At 33.0% G+C, this 24391-nt stretch overlaps 1 protein-coding gene across 1 annotated transcript in view; it reads right to left on the bottom strand.

The window, feature by feature from the left end:
* The window catches only part of LOC111059807 (meckelin), a 31762-nt gene that overhangs the window by 1966 nt on the left and 5405 nt on the right, over positions 1–24391 (bottom strand). Inside the window, 11 exon segments of the mRNA XM_039420192.1 lie at positions 691–793; positions 1839–1979; positions 4437–4617; positions 5794–5927; positions 6706–6781; positions 6783–6829; positions 12402–12617; positions 13428–13638; positions 14537–14682; positions 15732–16019; positions 16854–17072. Coding sequence (XP_039276126.1) covers positions 691–793; positions 1839–1979; positions 4437–4617; positions 5794–5927; positions 6706–6781; positions 6783–6829; positions 12402–12617; positions 13428–13638; positions 14537–14682; positions 15732–16019; positions 16854–17072 — 1762 coding nt within the window.

Genomic DNA, 24391 nt, shown 5'->3' on the forward strand with positions numbered 1-24391 from the left:
ACTAATTGAATTTTTCACGCATTTGTGATACCGCTTTTGAATGGGTACCGTACAGTAGCCTATACGCGGTGAGAAGCTTCTTATAAATTTTCAATTCTTATCCACTATGCTGAATTGATGATCCACTAACACGTACACTAATACCACCATATTGTCATTAGCATTTGAAAACATTGTGTTGGACGAACAAATCCTGCGTTCATACAAACTCTCACTTTTCAAGCTTTAAACGGTTCCAACCCCCGTTTTTTTGTAATTTCTGAAAAATAACTATAAATTAAAATCTGGCTTTAATTTTAATATACTCATGTTGTTACCCAAGTGATTTTTATAACTAATATGACACAAATATTCTGTTTACTATTGTTTGGAGCTAAGATATGATTTTAAATTGTTTCGCATGGCATTCTGTGTTTTCCTTATTTTGAATTTTAATCTTGTTTTATGTTATAGCCTCATTTGTACCAACGTCTTGAGCTGAGATTAATCATGATCTCCAGATATTTTTTAATTCTGAATATTCAGTGAGGTATTTTCAGAAAACTCCAGATCAGAATGGAAATTGAAAATCATACCCCAGTAATATGAATATTTTTTTTACTGTATTAAATTAATCCATAAAAAATATACCTCAGTAGTATTGGAAAAATTTACTGGAAAAAACGAGACTCAATGTGGTGTGCTACCTACCACAGTAGAAAACTCCACGATCGTGTGAATCTGTGAACTCCATGTCAAGTAAAGATTCAACAAATAATTTCTCTCTTACTTCGTAGTCCAAATCCTTGAGAGCCTGATTGAGAAAATCACACATGAAAGAAGATTCCAAAACTCATTTGATAACAATAGTAAGTTAGTCTATGGAATAAAATTAGTGTGAAATCATAAATAAATGTTGAACAAATACAAAGATAAAATTATTTCAACTTTACTTTTTATGTCATGCTCACAATACTAGGAATGAAGATTAAGGCACTGCGTAAATTATACCTTTCCCAAGAGTAAATCGACATTAATATGAGCATCACATCATAATAAAAGACAGGTCTTACATAATTTCGACGTTAAATAATAGTGGAATTCAATAAATCTAACGCGCCCAAGAGTATTATGATATTATGCTCATAGAGAATATCAATGGAATCATAAAAAATATTCTACCGTGTATCTCATAAATAAAAAATTTATTTTTACTGAGTTTGATTTTTTTTACTGCAGTAGCTTATAACAAATTCTAAATTTATGTTTCTCCACTCACCTCTTCTCATCACCAGTTGACTTGTGCATTCACTGTGCTTCTTCTCTTTCTCAGGTTTTCCCTCTTATATTGTAAAAAAACTGTTCTTCATTTCACTCTGTATTTCAAATTTGTTTTACCATTAGGCTATTCTTAGTCATTTATTATATTCTATTTTATAAATATTTTTTCTTTTCCACGTTTCTCAATCTTTGTATTCTCTTACTCATGCTCGCGAACAGACGAAAGTCTTGCGAGCTACACATTCTTTTGTACTCTTTATTTATTTTTGTATTTTTGTATATTTAAACTATGTAAAATGTGCAAAGAATGAATAAATTGAATTGAATTGAAAAAAAAAATACACGTCATAATATTTGATAGCCTTCCAAACATTATTTTATCATTGGAAACAGCATCGATAGTGTCAATATGAATTTCTCATTCTCAATAGCAATTTTATTCGGTCATTATCCAGTAATAACATATGCTCTCTCTCTGTAAAGGTGACAATTATTAATAAAAATCAAAAGACTTACGGTAAAGAGTTTATATTTTTTTTAACTAAAGTAAGATCATTAACTTGGGTTAAAAAACTTACATGCTCGAGAAATGCAGCGAGGAACTTATTCATGCTCTGGTAAGCCTGACTGCTTCTTTCTAAATCAATGTTTCCTGATGACATTTTATTTTTTAATCCAGCAGCGAGTAGACCAGAGCTCTTCCTTCCAGCTTGATTCTCCTTAAATATAAATACCAATGTGAATTAGTCAGTTTATAATTGTTATTTGGTTGACAGCGTATGCTTGTTAGCAAAATCTATTTCAATGCTTGTATAGTTCATGAGGGATGAGAAAAATCTAGTTTCACTCGTGATTTCAGTGATACAGACCGACATCAGTGCACAGGTTGTATCCTCTTGCGGGAGTAGCACAACCCGATATCAGAAGAAAGGTTGCTACAGACATTGAGAGGACTAAACAGGCAAGTGACCCACGCCATCCATTATTTGGTCATCAACCTGCAGTTGGACGGTTGAAGTCAAGGAGAAGCTTCTTGGCAGCATCCCACGTCCTGCAGGGCTCTCCTGAAGAAAATCGTGAGGAGCAGTGGAGGGATGGCTTTATGTTGGAGGGATTGCCATTTCGGGAAGAATTGCCTTCTGGTCATGATCTGGCTTTTCTGACTTGGAAGGCTCTCAACCGTTTAATGGTAGGAGTGACCTGCAAAAATGGGGTTTATTGCCAGCTCATGATGACATCTTCTGCGAGTGTGGAGCAATTCAGGAGCAGGAGCACTTGCTTGTGTGCCCTCAGCTTGATGTCCAATGTAGAAAGGAGGAAGCAAATGACAAAGCCCAATCGGTTGCAAAGTTTTGGAAACATATAATTTAAAGATAATGTTTGATCCAATGCTTGTATATATTATGTTATTTTTATTGTTTTTTTTTTTTGTTTTTTTTAACATGGGACCTGAGTATCTAATGATTGCTTTTTGGACACGGAAAGTAAGTAAGTAAGTGGTACAAAATAAAAGTAAATCGAGCTTTATTACATTGTAAAGTGTAACAAATTATGATTGAATTTGATTATGAATTCAAATTCAAATTATGAAAAACAAGCATATCAATAGTTTTTCATTTTGTTTAAAACTTACATTAAATTTAGTTCAATCTGTTGACGTTTTTAGTGTCAATTTTAAAGTGTAGCCTAATCAAAGGGATGAGTGGTTTGAAATTTCCATGGAAAAATAATGTAAAACTCATGATACGAGTATTTTTGTAATAAATACAATCCAACAAATTATGATGATCTTTCTCTCTTTTTCTCTAGGGTTGAGTAGCAGAGAGGACCTGGAGTCCAGACTCCACCCTTAATGAAGGCAATCAATCAATCAAACTCTCAAAACCTCCAATTATAGGAACTTCACAGTGAAGTTAATGAAAATAATTTCATCCAACTCTATGGAGAACTAGACTTGAAACTCGTATATAAGCTTCACTTCAGTTTTAAGCACCACATCCTATATCTTAAAAAATATGTGTACATGTTCATGCGCAAATTCTATTTTTTGAGGTCTCTGTGTCCATTGAGAGTCATGAGGCAGATTTATTTTGCATTTGTGCACTCCAGACTAAACTATGGTATTACTTGCTGGGGTAGTACTTATCATACTCATGTAAAGCCGCTGTCTGGGTTACAGAAGTCTTTTGTAAGAATAATGATGAGGAAATCAAGATTGCATGAATCCTTTCCTCTCTTTTCACATTTGAATATTCTGCCACTTAGATATATGTACGTTTTTAGAGTGTTGCAGATGTTATTTGATAGGAGTGGCAATGCTGGCGCAGTGGTGGATACTATTCGGTCATCATCACGATATAGTAATAGAACGCAATTACCAAGACCAAGATCCACCATGTTCCAAAAATCCTTTTTGTTCTTGGGACCCAAGTTCTTCAATAATTTGCCTGACAATATTAGAGCTTTCCAATCGTATTTTTTGTATAGTAGATTGATCAAGGAGTGGCTTTTCGGTCTCCTTCCAGAGGCGGTTGAAGCAATGTTTTTGGTTGTTCGATGATTGCCTAAATTCTGAATTGCCTAACTTCAGTTCACATTTCTAAATTCTAAAAGTCATTTTATTTTAATACTTCTTTCGTTGAGAGCTTTCAACTTATTCATTATCTATTGTATTTGTTTTTTTATATTTCAAACCCTTATAATTTCTTTCTTAGTTGTAATTACTTGACAAATTATTAGTAGGCTATGTTAGGTATTCGATGATTGATTTTTTCACTATAACAGAGTTTCTCGGTCTGCAGCAACTCCTCCATGCGTACAGGGAAGCTTCCCTTGCATGCGAGTATTTGTTGTCAAAGGGATGTATATTAACATAAAATGTATATAATAATCATAAGATTCATCAATTATTATATTAGCTTAGTCTCTAGATTATTGATTATATAATTACTTTTTTATACATTGTTTTTGACAATAAAAAGTTTTTATTATTATTATAGCGTTATGTACCTTAGAAGATAGTTTGGCGAAAATATATAGGCTACTGTGACGAGAAAGCCCTTGTTGAATGCTGTTCAAGAAACTCATTCATGAATATTACAACAGATTGGTGATACTGCGGTAAGAGTATTAGCATAATTTTAATAGTAAGATGTTATTTGAAAACAGCTTCTTACAGTCGATATTGATGCCATCACTCGTCGATAGTACTCTCTGAGCTGGGAAGGAATCGATATCTGGAATGTTTGCTGATCGGAAGCAGGTAGCAGACCTCTGTGTCCCACTAGATCTTGCTCCTCTCTTTGGAGCTGAGTCATTATAGTTTTCATGTCCGTGTCAGCGAACCCATGAGCTGATCTGAAGAAAGACAAGACAGTTTTAAAATAGAGAAAAATCTTAAAACGTTCAGTGCTTAGCTAGCGCAATATTTCCAGTCACTAGAAGCATCCTTCGTTACATTACATGAGTGGTTTTAAATCTCCGTGGAAAAATAATGTAAACCTCATGATACGATTATTTCTGTAATAAATACAACCAAACAAATTATGATGATCTCTCACTCTCTCTCTCTCTCTCCATTTTTATTGTTCATTTACATTGTATCAATCTACATGAATTTAACTCATTTTTACCTTTTATGCAACTACAGATACAGTATATTTCATCTTATATTGTTTTATGATAATTATTATACTTTGTAAAATCTTTGTTTTTAGGGTTGTTTTGTGTGCATGTGTGAGTGAATGGCAACTTGATTAGATCTTCATTTCTTCATTTCTGATGGGTTTTCCTATATGATTTATCTAGTGGAATTTGAAATATTGTTTCCAATTGTATTAATAAATTAAGTTTAAAATTCTCTTTTATTATATGTTATTGTATTTTGATTGAGTTTTATTTACTTATATTAATCTTATGTAATCTTATTACATAATATGTAATCTATTTTTTCTGTTCTTATGTAAATTTGTCTTCTTTTGTAAAGGGTTGTGTGGCAGAGAGGACCAGGAGTCCTAATTCCGCCCTAATAAAGGCATATAATCAATCAATCAATCTCTCTCTCTTTTTTTGATATTTTTCAATGGTAATGAGGTTATACTTTTTTGTCTTACTTTTATATTTTTCAATTACCTTCAACTGAGTTTTCACTTTATCTATACTTTATACAAATAGTAAGTCGAACGAGCAAGGAGTATTCAATGCTTGCTGACATCGACTGAATCTGAAGTTCTAGTTATGATTTCCAAATTGAATATATTGAAAATGTGTACACTAGATGATTTGCCATGTCTTTTTCGAATTGTTTCTTCTCTAATATAGCCTATACTCTACACTATCCAATCTATGTGACTTATAGCCTAAAGTATGAACAAAGCAGAACATTATATTCTTATAGCCTTAGACCAAGGCGAAGCGAATATTACTTTTAAAAATGTCTACTAAATAAGTTAAGTACCGTATATGCTCTGAAAATCATTTCTATTAAATGATTCTAATGAGTATGAGAAGAGAATGATGGAATAGAGTCGGTACCTTCCATGAATATAATATCCGAAGTTTTCCAGAGCAAGGACAAAGACGCTAATGTTCGCGATCGAGCAAACATCCACGAATTCCTGGATTGCATTTTTAACGTATCTCTCATATACACCCATCATGAAAAGCCACTGAAAAAATGCAAAATAACTCACCATCATAAGACTATAAGTATGAATTTGATTTTTAAAAGTATTGGAAATAACAAAAGCCAGTATGAATTAATATAAAAATGCCAAAGTTCCTTTTATTATATGAATACACTCTTTACAACAAACAAGAAAACTGCCTATTTAACATACCAAATTTCTGCTCACCCATTGAATTTATATATATTTCAAATATCTGATTACCTGCCTTCAATAATATACTGGCTTAAAAATATTCCCTGTTTTGAACATCTAAAAGACTTCATAAGAAATCACTGGAATGTAATTTGTAGTTTATCGTTACAGACACTTTTATCAAGTAAGGAATGGCTGGTTTTAACTAGTTTAATTGACGATTTTTGTTTTACTAAAAACAGCGTCCTGAAAAGTAGACTAAGGAAATCTATCTTTTGTCTTAGCTTTCCCTATCTAAATCCTCGTAGCTAATGAAAAAAACTTTACAAAAATAGAGAACACAAAAATCGCAATTCCTCTTCAAATATCGTGTTAGTTTCCTCCCACTTCTTTAAGTAAAATTATTACACGAGTTGAGCTATTTGTTGTTCTTTGAGTTCAGATGATTCCAACAGAGTACCAGAGTGAAGTACATCATACTGTGGCTAGATTAATTAACGTATAAATTGATGTCAAGTGTCCAATCACACGACCCTAAATGATTATATCAAATCGATATTCTTAATGTCGTATGTTAATGTATAAAATATTCATTTCCACACCAATTACTTATAAGTGTACTTACTTGTGAAATGTAGATAGTAACATAGATTAGAAGAGTGATGCTGAACCTCAATAGAGGAGAATACGGATTGTGCGGAGAGGAAAAGATCTGGACCGGCTCTCGACCATTCTTCTACATCACAAACCTGCACATAAAATAAATTCAAAGTGAGATCAATTCATGATGAAAATCTTGTGAATAAATTCCATCATCATAGAATGAAATTCTTTCACACAATTCAATAACTATTATATAATACTATTATTTCCAATTTCATAACTATATTATGATTATAGTGTTTTGTACAATAGATCCATTCATGATGAAAATCTTGTGAATAAATTCCATCATCAGAGAATGAAATTCTTTCACACAATTCAATAACATAATACTATAATTTCCAATTCCATAACTGTATTATGATTATAGTGTTTTGTACAATGAATGGATAAATAAAATTCATCGTAGGCGGTAGCCGTTCATGTACAAGGTGTTGAATCATGTTCCAATTAAATGGTTCTAGATTATTTCCAATCAATTTACAACAGTGCAATCTATAAGTGTACATTATTCTATAGAGTTCATGATCAAAACATTGTAAATATGCGTAAACTTTCATAGACTTATATTCACTTATTGGAGCAGAACTATTGACAGGCCTATACACCTAGAGCTAAATTCCAAAGTTATTAGGAAAGTAAATGGATATATCCATTCACATCAATTAACTTATATTCAGCAATATAAATGGTAACAAACAATGAAAACTCTTGCTCCAAGCACACTGCACTAGGTTACAAAACTTATTTGCAGTACCAAATATTTAGATATTGGTAGTATTTAGAATAATAAGAGATTGGTAATATTTAGAATTTTATATTCTATTAAATTCTATAATTCTATAAATTCTATAATTCTATAAATTCTACAATTCTATAAATTCTATAATTTTTACGGTGATTCAATAATATTTTCGGTAGTGATTGATGACAGCTTCATATGATAGCTACCTATATAATAGGCATTGATTAAGAGCAGTATAGAAAGTATGAATATATACAGAATAAAGAGTCCTATCGTGTATATGATGATGTACAGTACCCTAATAAGTTCATATTTTTTTAATTTTACTTACTTTTTTCTAGTACTAAGCTTTTTTTTGCATCAATTTAAATATGATAGATTTCGACAAGTTGTATTGTAGGATATTTTTTTTTGTTTCGTGAATTAAAGAGTAATAAAGGTAATGGATTCCATCCTTCTAAATTGTACAGATAGCGATGGATTCTCACTATTTACTTTTTCACTATGTTGTTTTCCCTATCACTCAGTTTTGAGTATTTTCTTTCCATTTTTCCCAATACTCTTATTTACTTTAATAAGTTTGTTTCTTATTTAGTTGGTTCATGTGTGAATGTGTTTTGTATGAATGTTGGTAATAGTATTATAAAATGTACTTTTGTTCAAAATGGAAGGTACCGGTAGCTGTAGCTATATTTTAGGTATAGATGAAATAAATTCATCCTCCTTAGCAGAAGATGGTAATAGAACCATAGTGCATCAAAATATACGCAGTATGAATAGAAATTTCGACGATTTTATCACTTATATTAATTCTTGGAAGAAGTTACCATCAATCATTGTTTTGTCTGAGACTTGGCTTCAATCTTGTCATGATCATCGATTATTTAATATTGAAGGTTATGAGAGTTTCCATGCTGGTAGTGATTTTACTGCAGCATCAGGTATAATGATTTATGTTTCAGTGGAGAGTGGCCTTCGATGCTCTAAAATTGATAGTATTATTATTGATGGATCTGACTCCATTTTCTTAGAGTGTCAACTTTTGAATTATAAATTTAGTATTCTGTGCTTATATAGATGGCATGGAGTTGAGATCAGTCAATTCTTGAGTGGCCTTGTTGCTTTCTTGGAGCAACATCGTGACTCGGATTCTTTGATAATAGGCGACCTCAATATCAATATAAATTATATGAATAATAGTAATACGCTCGAATATCTGGAAATTATGAGTAGTAATGGATATAAATCGCTTATTGCTATAGACACCAGAGTGACTTCGTCAAGCTCAACATGCATAGATCATATCTTCTTCAGGTCAATAAAACATAATCATGAGTTCAGTAGTTATGTTATTGATACTCTGCTAACCGATCACCGAGCTGTGTCGATTGCTATCTCAGAGTCAAATGTTCATAAAAATAGCCAAGCTGATTTTAAAAAAGATAGAATTGATTATGATAAATTAATATCATTGTTGATGCACCATGATTGGGATCCCCTTTATTTGAGTGACAATATAAATACTAAAATGTCTTTATTTTTAGATGTATTAAAGAACTATTTGAACCAGTCCAAAAGCACAGTGGTATTAAGTCAGAGTCATACCCGACTTAAAAAGCTCAAACCTTGGATTACAGACGGTTTATGTATAGCAATAAAAAATCGTGACTGGACCAAAAAATGGAGAATTCGATTAAATGAGATGAAGTCTATTCATATCAACTTCACAAACAAAATTATCAATGACCCGATTCGAATAAATCTGAATGGGAATGTAGTACCACACAGCAACACAGCAAAATACCTTGGAATGACTCTTGACGCCAAGTTGAAATGGAAAGAGCATATCAAGATGAAAAGGAGCGAGCTAGGACTCAAATACAGTAAAATCTATTGGCTGTTGGGCCGTCAATCACAACTCTCATTGGACAACAAGTTATTGATTTACAAACAAATTCTAAAACCTGTCTGGACTTATGGAATTCAGCTTTGGGGCTGCTCTAGAACATCTAACATCAGTCAGATTCAAACATTCCAAAACAAAGTACTGCGGAACATGGTGAATGCGCCCTGGTACATAAGGAACAGCGATTTGCACCGAGATCTGCACATCCCCTATGTGACCTGTGAGATAAGACGATTGGCAGCCCATCATGAGTCACGTCTTCATCAACACGACAACACCGAAGTCATCCAACTACTAGACAACACTGAACTCACTAGGAGGTTGAAGAGAACAAAGCCCTTCGAGTTGGTGTAGTGCTAGTGGAGTGATTAAAGTATATTGAATAAAAGTGTAGAGAAATAATTTAAAGTAGTGAAATTATAGATTGGAACTGTAGGCTTCACTGGAAGACTTTAGCAATAAAAATTAATTTAGGATAAGAAATAACAGAACAAAATTAATGGATCTATATAAAAACATGGATCAAACTAGAGAAAACAAAGTACTATTCGAATTTGAAAGACCTATCTGTAAAAAATCAATGGAGGGAAATAAATAACTTATGTGGACAGACCTCGAAGAAGAATCAGACTATTGAATTGAAAATAGATGATGCGGTAATATCTGATGAGCAAATGGTAGCTGACTCTTTCAATAATTACTTCATTGGAGTTCCCACCAGACTAATCTCTTCAATGAGTCCATTGACTCAAAATACTATAGATAATTACAAAGCTTGTTTCAAATCAGAGAATGTCTATAATACTATTTTCATAAGACCAATAGATTTCCATGAGATCCTTACTGAAATAAATTCTTTGAAGGATGGTAAGTCTCCTGGTCCTGATTGTATCTCCTCACATCTTTTAAAAAAAATTGCCGTACCATTGGTTCCAGTTCTATATGATATCTTTAATGCAAGTATATATACAGGTATTTTCCCTGATCCCTTGAAGATTGCCAAGGTGATTCCTGTATTTAAGAGTGGGAGTCGTTCGGATCCTTCAAATTACAGACCAATATCTCTCTTGTCTGAGTTCTCAAAAATATTTGAGAAGATTGTGAGGAGGAGAATTTTTCACTTTTTGAAGAGTAATAACTTTTTCTATAGGAGTCAGTTTGGATTTCAGGAGGGATTGAGTACTGAAATGGCATTATGTAACTTCATTTCACAGTTTTATTCGGGATTGAATGCAAGAAATGTAAAGGTTTCTGGACTATTCCTTGATATAAAGAAGGCATTTGATACGGTTGACCATTCTATTCTACTTAAAAAACTAAATACTGCTGGTATCCGTGGCCGGGCTTCATAATGGATGAAATCATACCTTGAAAATAGGCAGCAGTATGTTTCCATTGGAGGTGTAAACAATAACATTCTCAGTATTAGCGATGGTGTGCCCCAAGGATCTGTTCTTGGACCCCTACTATTTCTTGTGTACATTAATGACCTATTCTCTTACAAGTTCAATGGCATTGCAACGTCTTTTGCTGATGACACTGCATTCTCTTACTCATCTAAAAATGTTGAAGAACTGCAAGTGATGATGCAGCAAGATCTTGATACACTCCGCCTTTGGTTTAATTACAATAAGTTAACACTAAATGCTGCAAAAACAAATTACTTGACTTTTTCTTTGTCATCACCACTCATGTTGAATGTCCCTATTTTCTATCATGAAATTGACTGCAATAGGATGCAGTGTAACTGCACTGTTGTAGAAAGAAATCAGTCTTTAAGATATCTTGGGTTGGTTGTAGATGATAAATTGTCATGGAATATCCATGTTCTGGGTCTAAGGAAGCATCTATTCTACTTGTTAAGAGTTTTCTATAATCTAAGGCAATTCCTTCCCCCAAATATTTTGCGTCAACTATACGTTGCTTTCCTTAACTCCAAATTGGATTATGGGATAGCATGCTGGGCTTCAACTTACATTTCTCACTTCAAATCAATAATTACATTACAAAAAGCAACAGTTCGAGTTATATTTGGAGTTCACAGACAAACCCATTCTTTCCCTTTCTTCAGACGGATAAATGCATTGCCTCTCAGACATATGTACGTCTTCAAGGTCCTAGCTCTATTCTACAGGATGAGTGGAAGCTATGATCAGCCCATGGTTGAGGGTAATCATTCCCAGCAAACGCGGCAGATAACTCTGGGATTGGTGAGATGCCCTAAAGCAAGCTGTACTCTCTTTCAGAAGTGCTTTCTATTTCTTGGGCCGAAGTTCTACAATATTCTGCCTGCAGAAATTGAAAATTTGAGAACCTTCAAAAAATTTAAATCAAAACTAAAGCCTTGGCTTTTCGAAGCTCATCCAAATGATGTTGAGGAATGGTTTATTGTGCTGCATTGAGCATGATTATACACCCTTTGAATAATTTTGTGTCTCAAAATTCGAGTCCTATTAGGCATTTATAATTCTTTTAATGTGTGAATGTGTGTGTGTGTGTGTGTGTGTGTGTGTGCGCTTGAAGAACCAAACGACTCCTGCTTGCACTCAAGTGATATTTCTCTCACTTTGCAAGCTAGTATTTATTCCACTTGCATCAATATGCATATTATGCATTATTTTTTGGTTGTACAATGTCAATAATTATAATATATTTGTATTTTCGAGAAGATATATTTTATGTTCATCTGGTCATAATACAAAATTCCCTTCAAATTTTAAAATTTACAGTTTATTATTTATAAACAAATAGATAATATGCTAGTTATGTATTATATACTTTTTATTTATTTATTTTTAAATGCTTTGTAATAATATTGTATAATGCATAAATATATACTATGTACTATATATTCATATTGTATTGCATTTTGAGCAAGTGAAATAAAATTTATTCTATTCTATTCTATTCTTAGAAGGAAATTGAATTTTGTCAAACGATCCTAGTCATAATGTACTCAAATAACATACAATTTCAGTTTGTTTTCTCTAGTTGGAGTTTGACAAACCTTCATGAGGAATACGGTGGATATGAGCTGAAAGGCAACACTGGTCTTGCGCCGGGTTTGTATTTCGTTCCACTCATTGGCGACAAAGTAGGTGCGCCATATGCTCACTGCCGCCGCTCCGTTGCCATCCTGATGCGTCGGCTTCGGCCGCTCCCAGTCCACTAGGAATATGTCAACGCAGATCTGGTACCAAATCAGCCTTATCACTTCAATCAACTGTGAAAAGTAGTTTTATTGGTTAAATTCTACTTATAAGAGTACATGATGAGTGGGCATATTTGTCACCAAATCTATTGAACCGATATTATAAAATTAATATATGATATGAAATAATATAATATATAGATATTGAATACAGAATTCATATTGGAATAGGATTCAAATTTGAATTTAAAAAAACCGTGAGTTGAAGTTTTCAGCTTAACGAGCCGAAGATGCGCTCAAATCAATAAGGGAAAACATTTTAAAAATAAAAAGGTGGTAAAGTGAAAGTAGTCCAAGTTTTAATGAAGGGATAAGACTCAAAAGCCATGCTTCAGAAACTTGTCGATGATTTAAAAAGTGCAAAAAGTGATTTAGCAAGGGCTTACTTCAACAGAATAATCTTTTGATGAAATATTTTTAATTATTAAACCATCTAATCCATTATTCTTTGCTTTAAAATGTTAGTTGACTCGTAGAAATCTTAGTTCAAAATTTTAATCCCAGTGGTCAGGAGGAAATAATTAAAATTTCAAGAAAAATAGAAACACGATACAGTAAAAAAAGATTATTTAGTAAAAAGTTATATCTATAAGTAAATAACAGATTTATAGACCTAGATACTTATTGAGAAGTTTAAAATATGCTGATAGTTTCAAGCTATTGAAATATATGATTCTCAGGATCATTCATTCTTTTTTTTTTATCCATTTTGATTTATATAATTATTATCTACTCACTATAAAAATGTTCCAATTATTTATCTATTTTATTATCATCTCGTTCACGTTTTGAACCTTCTACAATATTGAAACTCAATGCAACTGATAATAAATTATTCAATTTTTCTTTAAGACAACACAACTGCATACGCACCTCAATATAATGAGCAATATTATTGTCCATGTAGAATTTGACACTGAAAGTCACTTCAATGGGTATGTTCGCCTCAATTTCTTCATATGTCAGAACGCTGTACTCCAATTCAAGTAGAGGAGGATATATCAAACCATCTGGATCATCTTGCACTTTAACACTGTGGGAAAACCACAACAATTATGCATTTCATTTTAAGTTATTTTTTATGAGAGTAATTGAATATACTATTCTCTTTTCTTATATTCTTATGAGTGAAATTCATTTGCTGCTATTATAGTACCTACCTGTATTCGATAAATACGAGCTGGATCCTCTTGGCTAAGAAACTGAGTTATCATTTTCATTTTTCACATTTTTTTTCAAATTATAGTTAATCACCTTCCCTACTATAGTGAGGTCCACGTTATAATGACAGTATTTGTTCAACTTTGGTTTTGCTATCCTTGTCCATCATTCGACAAAGCCGGTGGTAATATCCTTTTCTAGGTCCACAACGATGCCAATTATGTTTTTGACAGTGTAGAAATATAATTAATGCATAAAATCGGCATCGCTATTCTCCTATCTTTATCCACTGCCATTATAAAGTGGACCTCACTATAGCTAATGGAGATTGTGGATTCCTCATTCTGGACATGAAAAATAAGGGTTGGTGAATCACTTCTAATTCAAAATTAACTATAATTTATTATTATTGTTATCAGAATTTGATAATCAAGTGGAAAAAATATCAGAGATTCTCATTGAACTATCAAACTTTTGATTTTGTGAGGTACTTCAAAAATGGTTAGTGATACGGTAGACATGAAAAGAAAGTCTATTTATAGATATTCTCTGGTGATACCCAATATATGACAAAGGTTCAGATTGGGTTAAATACTTTTGTCAATGGTATCACAGAATAAAATGTGTGTGAGTGTAACTGACTTGAGTATGCAATCAAAGTAGACGATGGGATGTTGGGTTAATCTTAAAACAATGTATCATGATCAACATAAATAATTTGTAGTTATTTATTAGTGAAAAAGTACAAATTGTTTAAGCATTAGACTTACCTCAACATGGAGTGTTTCAAAAATCGTATTGCTTTTGGGTAACCATTTTGGTTCCTTCTATGGTCCTTGTCTTTGAAAGGAAGCCCACCAACTCTGTCCACTAGAAAATAACGTCTCACAAGCTGCCATTGTGACTTATCTGAAAACTATAAGAAAACACCTCACATAAATGCAACATCATTCAGCACTTAGATACGAAGGAGGTAACATAGACATTAGTATTTCATTGAAGAGTATGTTTTCTAAGTCTCAGAAACAATAATTAATATATCTGGTCAACATCATGGTGGATATCCATTTAAACTCTCATCCTTGGTTATTCTTTTTTGACACCTAAAGTGCATTCTAAAATTATACTTAGAAAAGTACAGTATCCTCTGCCGGTATGCAAAGCTACAGTTACCAATCTTAGCCAATTAGTTGATTGATACTCTCCAATGTTTCTTTCCATTACGAACTGCTTGTTAATAATCACTTTTGAATACTTAAACTACGAAATGCAGTCTTATTTTTATAAATAAAAGATATTAGCTTCTACTTCTACTCACATTTGTGGATTCCTCAAAGGAATTCCACAACGGAAGTGTCAACCAGAGTTGAGGAAGGTCCTAGTGTCCGAAAGCGCTCCACAAATGTGAGTAGAAGCTAATAGTTTTTATTTATAGAAATCAGACTGCTATGTAGTAATTCAAGTATTGAAAAGTAGTTGATTGAAATAATTAAATCATCGTTATTATTATTAGAATACATTTAACAAAAATTATTGCAGTTCTGAATATCAGTTTTCAAATAAAAGTGGTTGCCCAGCAACATTCTGTTAACAAGAACATCCATGCATAAACATTAGTTACAAATTCACATATTCTATTCGAGAGAAAATGGCGCAAAGCTAGACCTTTTCACCTATACAATCACACCTCACGTCCGTTTATTATAATATTAATAATTAATAAGTAATTTTAATCATTAAACACTCATCCCATTATAAGATTAATCAACAATCCCATGATTATTTGATCATGTATATTTGCATAACTTTCGGATAGACACAACAAGCCTTTTCTCAACATATTTCAATATGTTCTAGTTCACCTGAAGGTGAAGGAATGACAGGTAGTGTAGTGTAGTGTAATAAGATACAAGTAAATATAGATGTTGAAAAAAATTAATAAATCAGGATATCTTTGTAACCAACCTTATTAGGATACTTGTTTCCCTGTTTCAAGTTTCTTATGAGCACAGGCACGGCATAGAGTTGGTTGTCGGTAAGCAGATGTGGTTCATAGAATATCGAATCTCGTTTCAACAGTTCTTTGGCAGTGATCACACACGTGTAACTATAAAGGACTCCAAATCTGAACGCAGCATCAGTCTGCATATCGTTGTCATTGCAGATGCAAAAATGGCCAATGGTTGCATTTATCAGCCCCAACCAAGTTCCGTTCATTGACCACTGAGTAACTGTGAAATGGAGTCTGCTTCTCTGTGATATAATATAAAATAATATTGTTATCATTTTTAGATCTCATAAATGTTTCGTTGTAGACATCTAGCTAGGATTAAATCATTCAATAAACTACACATAATACATTACAGCACTATTATCCCCTAAATCAACACTATACGTCTTACAACAAAAAAATTAAGGGCGTACAGACGTTCAACCACGTGCATTTCGATTTTAATCAGTGGATGATATGCTTATTATATTAATATTTGTATCTCACTGTTTCTGTACAAGTTCAGATATAACAAGCATAGCATCAGCTGATCAAAAGCAAAATGCGAATGTTCGTGGCGCTTAAGTCTGTACGCAGCTTTACAGTGGAGCATGGACAAATATCCGATACACGATTTTTGTAAAGACATGAACATAATTGACTTTTTTAGAAATTGAATAAATATAGAACTTAAGAAAACTGACGGAAAAATGAACTGAATATCTGAAGGAAGCATTAAAAAAATTTGTTGGATGATTTCTGAACAATTTTGTTCATTATTATCAAACGAAAAATTTAAAACTACTGGCAAATCCAGTGATCGAATTTATATACTGTATCAATTTAACAATGAATGTAGAATTTCTTTGTAGAATCTGATAATTTATTATGAAAGGGGTAATTCAATAATATTTTGATAGAATTGAGTGATCTTGAACTGAACCTCCTCATAACCTTCCAATTAATAAACATTTTAATATCTTCTTCATGTTTATGAAGGACCCATTTCCTTCAAATAACACATATATTTTCAGTAGATTATAAAAAAGTGGAGTGAATTCGAAAACATTATTTGAATAACATAAATTGCAGCTTACAGTTGATGTGTTATCCAAACTATACTTTGATAAGACTTTTTTGCGGGCTAGTACTGTGGGAGCCTCCCCTTCGCCATAATACAGCCAGGGGTAGGCATCCTTGTCAGATGTCGGCTTGGAGTCTCTCATCATGTGACATGGTCCTGACCTCTGCTCATCTTGGTACAGCAGCAGAACACACATATTCGCTATTGCTTGACAAGCTGCTCTTTTCTTCATCTGAAAAATCAATACATTTTCATTTGCATTACTAGAAAATTAATTTGGATTAATAACTATTATTAGTACATATATACAGAGTGATTATAAAAGGACTTTACAATTTTGGAAGCTCATAAATATTTATTGAAATAACTTACAGAATTGAGAAAGGTAAATCCAGCCAAGTTGAAAGCTAATATCTAGAAAATCCAAAACTTCTCTGTGGAAATGAGGTGGTGCAACGTCATGCTGAACAAGATGAACAAGTGCCCTCTTACTTTCAGCATGACGGTGCACCAGCTCATTCCCACGAACAAGTTCGGGATTTTCTAGACAATTGCTTCGCTGAATTGGCCGTGCAGGGCCAATTGCATGGCTACCTCACTCACCGGATTGAACACCGATGATGGATTTCTCCCTGTGGGGTTTCATTGAGGACAAGGTTTATGTTCCGCCTCTACCAGACAATCTGAATGACCTCCGAAATCGGATCACATTCGTATTGCTGCGGTTGCACAAGTTACGCCTGATATTCTGGTACGAGTGTGGCAAGAAATCGATTATCGGTGGGATGTACCGTATGTCGCATTACCAAACGACTGTCACATCGAATCAAAATAACAACCACTCCTAAAACTTGAAGTGTTCTGTAACAAAATGACACTCTCCTCAATTTTATAAGTGAATTCAATAAATATTTATGTGCTTTCAAAGTTGTAAAGTCCTTTTATAATCACTCTGTATTATGTACCAATGAATAATACTTATAAAAGTAATAGGTGTCCCATAAAGGATAGACGAGTTTTAAATGACTCAAATTCGATTATTTTCAACATAACTCCAAGTCCAAGCCACATGAAGCGTTTTTTTAGGCGTTTTTGCACTGGCGGCGGATAAGTCGGCAGGGCAGGAAGCTTTGACTGGCTGATCATCAGCGGATTGGGTTAGCATTATTCTTCCACATTTCTGAGTTTGTTATTTTGTCCAATTCAAGAAAATTACATAATTAACAAAAGTGGTACTGTAGAGAGATGCAAACAAAGGAATAGAGCTGAATCTCTCCACCTGAAGGAACGTTGGGGACTTTAACCCCTTTAAATGCCCCAAGTCTCTAGGTTTTCTGGATTGATCACCGTATGTGAACACCCAATAGTTTCCACATTTTTACTCACCCTGACGTCCAAAATGCAGTGTCCCATCGAATTCAAACAATTTGTTAGGTTAACACATCATCTCAGTTTTTGTCAGTGTTTTGTTTGTTGGTTCCTGTCAATTACAACCAGCTGTGTTTTGGGTATAGGAGCAGAACAACAACTAACTGTTTACCGGTTCGGTTTCCGATTATCTAGCCTAAGGAACAAGAATCTTATCTGTTATCTTCTTTCCCACTCAGACAACATTAGCCGGCTTGCGTGAGCAACAGTAGCGTCCTATGGTTGCCATGACAACCCACCGTAGTACTTATCAGCTTCTCTATTCTAGCTCGCAATAAGTCTTCTAAAAGGCGGGCGATTTTTGAATCCTACTTCTTCCTTCCACAACAATATTCAGGAGCTTCCTCTGCCCGCCCTGACTGCTCTCTCGGCAAATATCTTCTTCATTCCTTCCAGTATTATCCTACTCTCTATAATCCCTACCAATCTCATAGAAAATGACGACACGCCGTAGACTCGAGAAGTTGATTCAAGGTGTTCAATCTGATTTGAAAAATTTGAAAGATGACTTATATAATGAAACAGTAATAGATTTGGCCGTAAGCATTAGAGGAACTCTCTCAGTTTTTGCGGAGAAATATTCCAGTGAGGCTATAATTGACCTGATTCCAGATTTAGTTGGAGTCCTAAATAAACTTGACAACTCTTTATCAGATAACAACAAATTGATTGATAATCTGGAGAACCTATCGGAAGAAAATAAACAATTATCGAGACAATTGGAGGTAGAAAGAAACAGAAGAAAGGAATGTTTCGAAGACTCTCTGTGCAATGAAGAGAGGGCAGAAGAGGAAATAAATTCCTTAAAATCGCGTATAGCATATCTAGAAGCCACCAATTCGGATTTGATTGATGAGTTGAAGATAAATTCTGAAAATAAAATTCTTGAAGTCAATAGGGTAGAAGCTGTGGAATGTAAGACTTTGGTTGACGTATCAACTCAAACAAAAACTAAAATGACATGTGCAAATTGCTCAAATCTTCACGACAAATTGAAGGGTAAAGAGCTCGAATTGATAGAGTTGAGGCAGCGTCGTTGGGAAGATAGCGTAGAGATGGAGGAAAAAATTAAGAGGGCTTTTTTAGGGCTAGAAAATAATAACTTGGCTTCTCAAACATTGAATGTTTCCGTTAGTGCTATAGATCCAACTGAACAAGGTGGGAAATCCTATAGAACCAGCCAATCTATGAATGAATCCAAGTCACGAAAACCTAGTCATTCAAACGTGAAATCGTATAATAAAGAAGTAAAAATAAGATGTTTCTCGGACAGTCAAGGAAGGCAGGTTGCTAGCAGAACCCGGTCAATGAGTAATCATCAAGTTTTCGATATGTTGAAACCAGGCGCGAAATTCGAAAAAGTCACCGAAGATTGTAAAAGTATATGCCACGATATGAGCAAGCGAGACCTTGCGGTTATTATAGCCGGAACAAATGATGTGGCTTGCAATGAAGCTGATAGCTTGATCCAATCGTGCAAACGGAGAATCATGGACCTGCAGCACACAAATGCTTTAATCTTTTCAATTCCGCACCGACATGATCTGCCTCGATGGTCTTGTGTGAATAAGGAAATCGCTAAAACCAATGCACGTTTGAAACAAATATGTAAACATTTCTCTCATGTTTACTTTTCGGATTTGGGTTCTTTGGGGCGACGATTGCATACATCTCATGGTCTTCACCTGAGCCATCCGGGGAAAAAATATGTTGCGGACACCATACTGAAGATCGCTTCGGGACTCAGTGACACCACAACAGAGACACCTGCTCAAAATTTGGGATCCTGTCCTGTCACTCCAGATTCGCCCTATTACACTACTGTATCTGACTCATATGCTGATATCAGTAATAGTCGTCCAGCTAAAGAGGAGATTCCAGTCGCGGTGTCAACGAGAATACCTTTTTTAGAAAACATTCAGTCAAAAGAGAAAGATTTCTTGCATGTATCAACTTGAATAAACGTAGTACATCGCATGTTACAAGGCATAAAGTTCCATTCATATCTGATTTGCCGGTGAGCACCAACGTCAATGTCAATTTATTTCTCTGGAACTGTCAGGGCTTATGTAATAAGTTGGAATTAATTGAAACGCAGGCACAGAATGAGGGGTTTCATGTAATCTGTCTCACTGAGCACTGGCTGTTGCAAGAGGAGCTAGAACTCATAAAATTACGTGGATTTGTACTAGGTGGTTCCAGTTGCAGGCCCACTATGAACCGTGGTGGTTCAGCCATTTTTGTTAATGATAAGTTGTCCTGGGAAGTAGTCCCAAGCATCTGTAATTTGTCTGTGATAAATGTTTTTGAAATTTGTGCTATACTGTTAAGTAGTACTAAAAAAGTAAGAACCATTGTAGTATGTATTTACAGGATTCCTGACTCCAGTAACATAGTTCTGTTTCTGGAAAAACTGGACGATATGCTTCATATTGTGTCTGATATGAAGTGTGAAATATTAATTTGTGCAGATTTCAATATTAATTTTAATGATGATCAAAATCCATTTACGAAAGATTTACTGAATATGTTTGCCTGTTATGGTTTGCACACCATGATAAAAAATGAAATTACTAGGCCTAATTATTTTAATAACTCAGGTACTTGTATTGATAATATCATCACGTCAATCCACCCGTCCAGGTGGAAAGCTGTAGTTTCACCGCAAACTGCCTCTGATCATCACGCAGTTACTGCGTCAATTAACTTGGACACAAACTTAAAATGTTCAAGTAGTTCACAGCTAATTACTATAAGAGCTAATAATTATCAAGATGTAGCTCAGTTTGAAGATAATATGAGAACCATAGACTGGCGAGATGTTTATATCTGTGATAATCCTAATGATAAGTTTTCGTTGTTCTTCTATATGTTTTTATTCTATGTTAATAGTTCATTTCCTGTTAAAACAATTAAGCCAAAGCAGCGTTATTTTTCTAGTAAAGATTGGTACACAGATGAATTGATTGCTATGAGAGAGACCTGTTTATATCTTTATGATCTAGTCAAATGTTTTAATATGGATGTACACAAAGATATTTATAAGAAAGTCAGATATTTGTATAATAAGCAAGTCAAGCAAGCAAAATTGGATTTTCATAACAATCTAGTCAATAATGCATGTAACAAACCAAAGTTAATGTGGAAAGTTATTAGAGAAAATTTATTGTTAAACAGTACGTCTACTTCGCATAAGAAAAATGTAAACTTAAATTCTGAAAATTTCAATTCGTATTATATTGATAGCATAGCTGATGTTTTGGCTGGAATACCAAGCAGCATTAACACAGTCTCTCACTATTTGAAAAAAGTAAGAAGAATAGGACCATCTTTTTCGTTCCATCATGTGACTGTGGAACAAGTGTTTTTGTCATTAAATTCTCTTAGAAATACCAACTGTTTAGATTTTTTTCTTTTAAATTCTTTCATATGCAAAACAAGCAGTCAACATATATGTGAAGTTTTATGTCATATCTTTAATTCTTGTATTGACTTTGGTGTTTTTCCTGACTTGCTTAAACTGTCGAAAGTGGTGCCAATTTTTAAAAAAGGCGACCCCAAACTGTGTAGTAACTACAGGCCAATATCCATTGTGCCAATCTTATCTAAAGTTTTCGAATTTATAATTGTTCAACAGTTGTCAGATTACTTAGAGAGGGAAAATTTACTATCAGATAAGCAATTTGGTTTCAGAAAGAATCATACCACTTGTCAGACGGTGATGTCTTTCATTCAGGATATCCTAACTGGTATGGAAGGAAAAAATTCTGTAAATGCAAAACTATTCGATATGTCACGTGCTTTCGACACAGTCTCCCATAACATTCTTCTGACTAAACTGGAAAATTTAGGTTTAAATTCTATATCTGTAGCACTGATAGGGTCATATTTGAATAATAGATTCCAAGCTGTTTCTTTTAATGAAGAAATGTCTGGTTTTAAGCCTGTTAAAACTGGAGTGCCGCAAGGTTCAATCTTAGGACCCTTGTTATTCATAATATATATGAATGACCTGCCAGGGAACATTGAGGATGAGAGTACAAAGTGTTACATGTATGCGGATGATGTATGTCTAAATGTAATTACTGGTAGCGAAATGAGAGAAACTGTTCTAGAAGAAAAGGTGAATCTTGTGTCAGATTGGTGTAGAGCTAATAAACTTGCTTTGAATTTAGACAAAACACAGGATTTATCTGTGTCTTATGGAACCCGACATTCACCACATTTAGTCAAATTCCTAGGCTTCAACATACAAAGTAATATGAAGTGGAAGAGTCATGTTGATTGCACTATCCCAAAAGTCACAAGGGGTATTTTTATGCTCAAGAGACTGAAGGAAATAGTCTCTCAAAAAATCCTAATTACTGTTTACTATAGCTATGTACACTCTCATCTTTCCTATGGTACGTTATTATGGGGAAACTACAATGATGCTAATTCTTTGTTTATTTTACAAAAGAGGGCAATAAGAAATATATGTAAAGTACCACCCCTTACGCATTGCAAACCTCTTTTCATTGAGCTTAGAATTATGTGTTTACCCTGTATTTTTATATTTCAATGTTTATTGTTCGTAAAAACTAATGTTATGTCTTTTTCCAGTCATTCTGAAATTCATTCCCACAATACCAGAAGTAAATTGAACCTGAGAAATGAATACTGTCGGTACAAATCCAGTCATGTGAGTTTTAGGGCGTGTGCAATTCGATTCTTTAACCAATTACCATTAAACATTAGAGACTTGGCTGTGGAAGATTTCAAATTAAGAATTAAAGATTTTCTAATTAGAAACTGTTTTTACAATCTGGATGAATATTTTAGCTTTAATATGAAAAATTTTTAAATTGTGATGAAATTGTGATATTATGTACATGTATAACAATGATTGTATTTTTATGACGTGGCCTATACTTGTTTTATACTTGTCGTTGGCAATAAATGGATTTGATTTGATTTGATTTGATTTGATTTGATTTGATTTGATTTGATTTGATTTGATTTGATTTGATTTGATTTGATTTGATTTGATTTGATTTGATTTGATTTGATTTGATTTGATTTGATTTGATTTGATTTGATTTGATTTGATTTGATTTGATTTGATTTGATTTGATTTGATTTGATTTGATTTGATTTGATTTGATTTGATTTGATTTGATTTGATTTGATTTGATTTGATTTGATTTGATTTGATTTGATTTGATTTGATTTGATTTGATTTGATTTGATTTGATTTGATTTGATTTGATTTGATTTGATTTGATTTGATTTGATTTGATTTGATTTGATTTGATTTGATTTGATTTGATTTGATTTGATTTGATTTGATTTGATTTGATTTGATTTGATTTGATTTGATTTGATTTGATTTGATTTGATTTGATTTGATTTGATTTGATTTGATTTGATTTGATTTGATTTGATTTGATTTGATTTGATTTGATTTGATTTGATTTGATTTGATTTGATTTGATTTGATTTGATTTGATTTGATTTGATTTGATTTGATTTGATTTGATTTGATTTGATTTGATTTGATTTGATTTGATTTGATTTGATTTGATTTGATTTGATTTGATTTGATTTGATTTGATTTGATTTGATTTGATTTGATTTGATTTGATTTGATTTGATTTGATTTGATTTGATTTGATTTGATTTGATTTGATTTGATTTGATTTGATTTGATTTGATTTGATTTGATTTGATTTGATTTGATTTGATTTGATTTGATTTGATTTGATTTGATTTGATTTGATTTGATTTGATTTGATTTGATTTGATTTGATTTGATTTGATTTGATTTGATTTGATTTGATTTGATTTGATTTGATTTGATTTGATTTGATTTGATTTGATTTGATTTGATTTGATTTGATTTGATTTGATTTGATTTGATTTGATTTGATTTGATTTGATTTGATTTGATTTGATTTGATTTGATTTGATTTGATTTGATTTGATTTGATTTGATTTGATTTGATTTGATTTGATTTGATTTGATTTGATTTGATTTGATTTGATTTGATTTGATTTGATTTGATTTGATTTGATTTGATTTGATTTGATTTGATTTGATTTGATTTGATTTGATTTGATTTGATTTGATTTGATTTGATTTGA

Source organism: Nilaparvata lugens, chromosome 2 (genome assembly GCF_014356525.2).
Source record: "Nilaparvata lugens isolate BPH chromosome 2, ASM1435652v1, whole genome shotgun sequence".
Taxonomy (NCBI): Eukaryota; Metazoa; Arthropoda; class Insecta; order Hemiptera; family Delphacidae; genus Nilaparvata; species Nilaparvata lugens.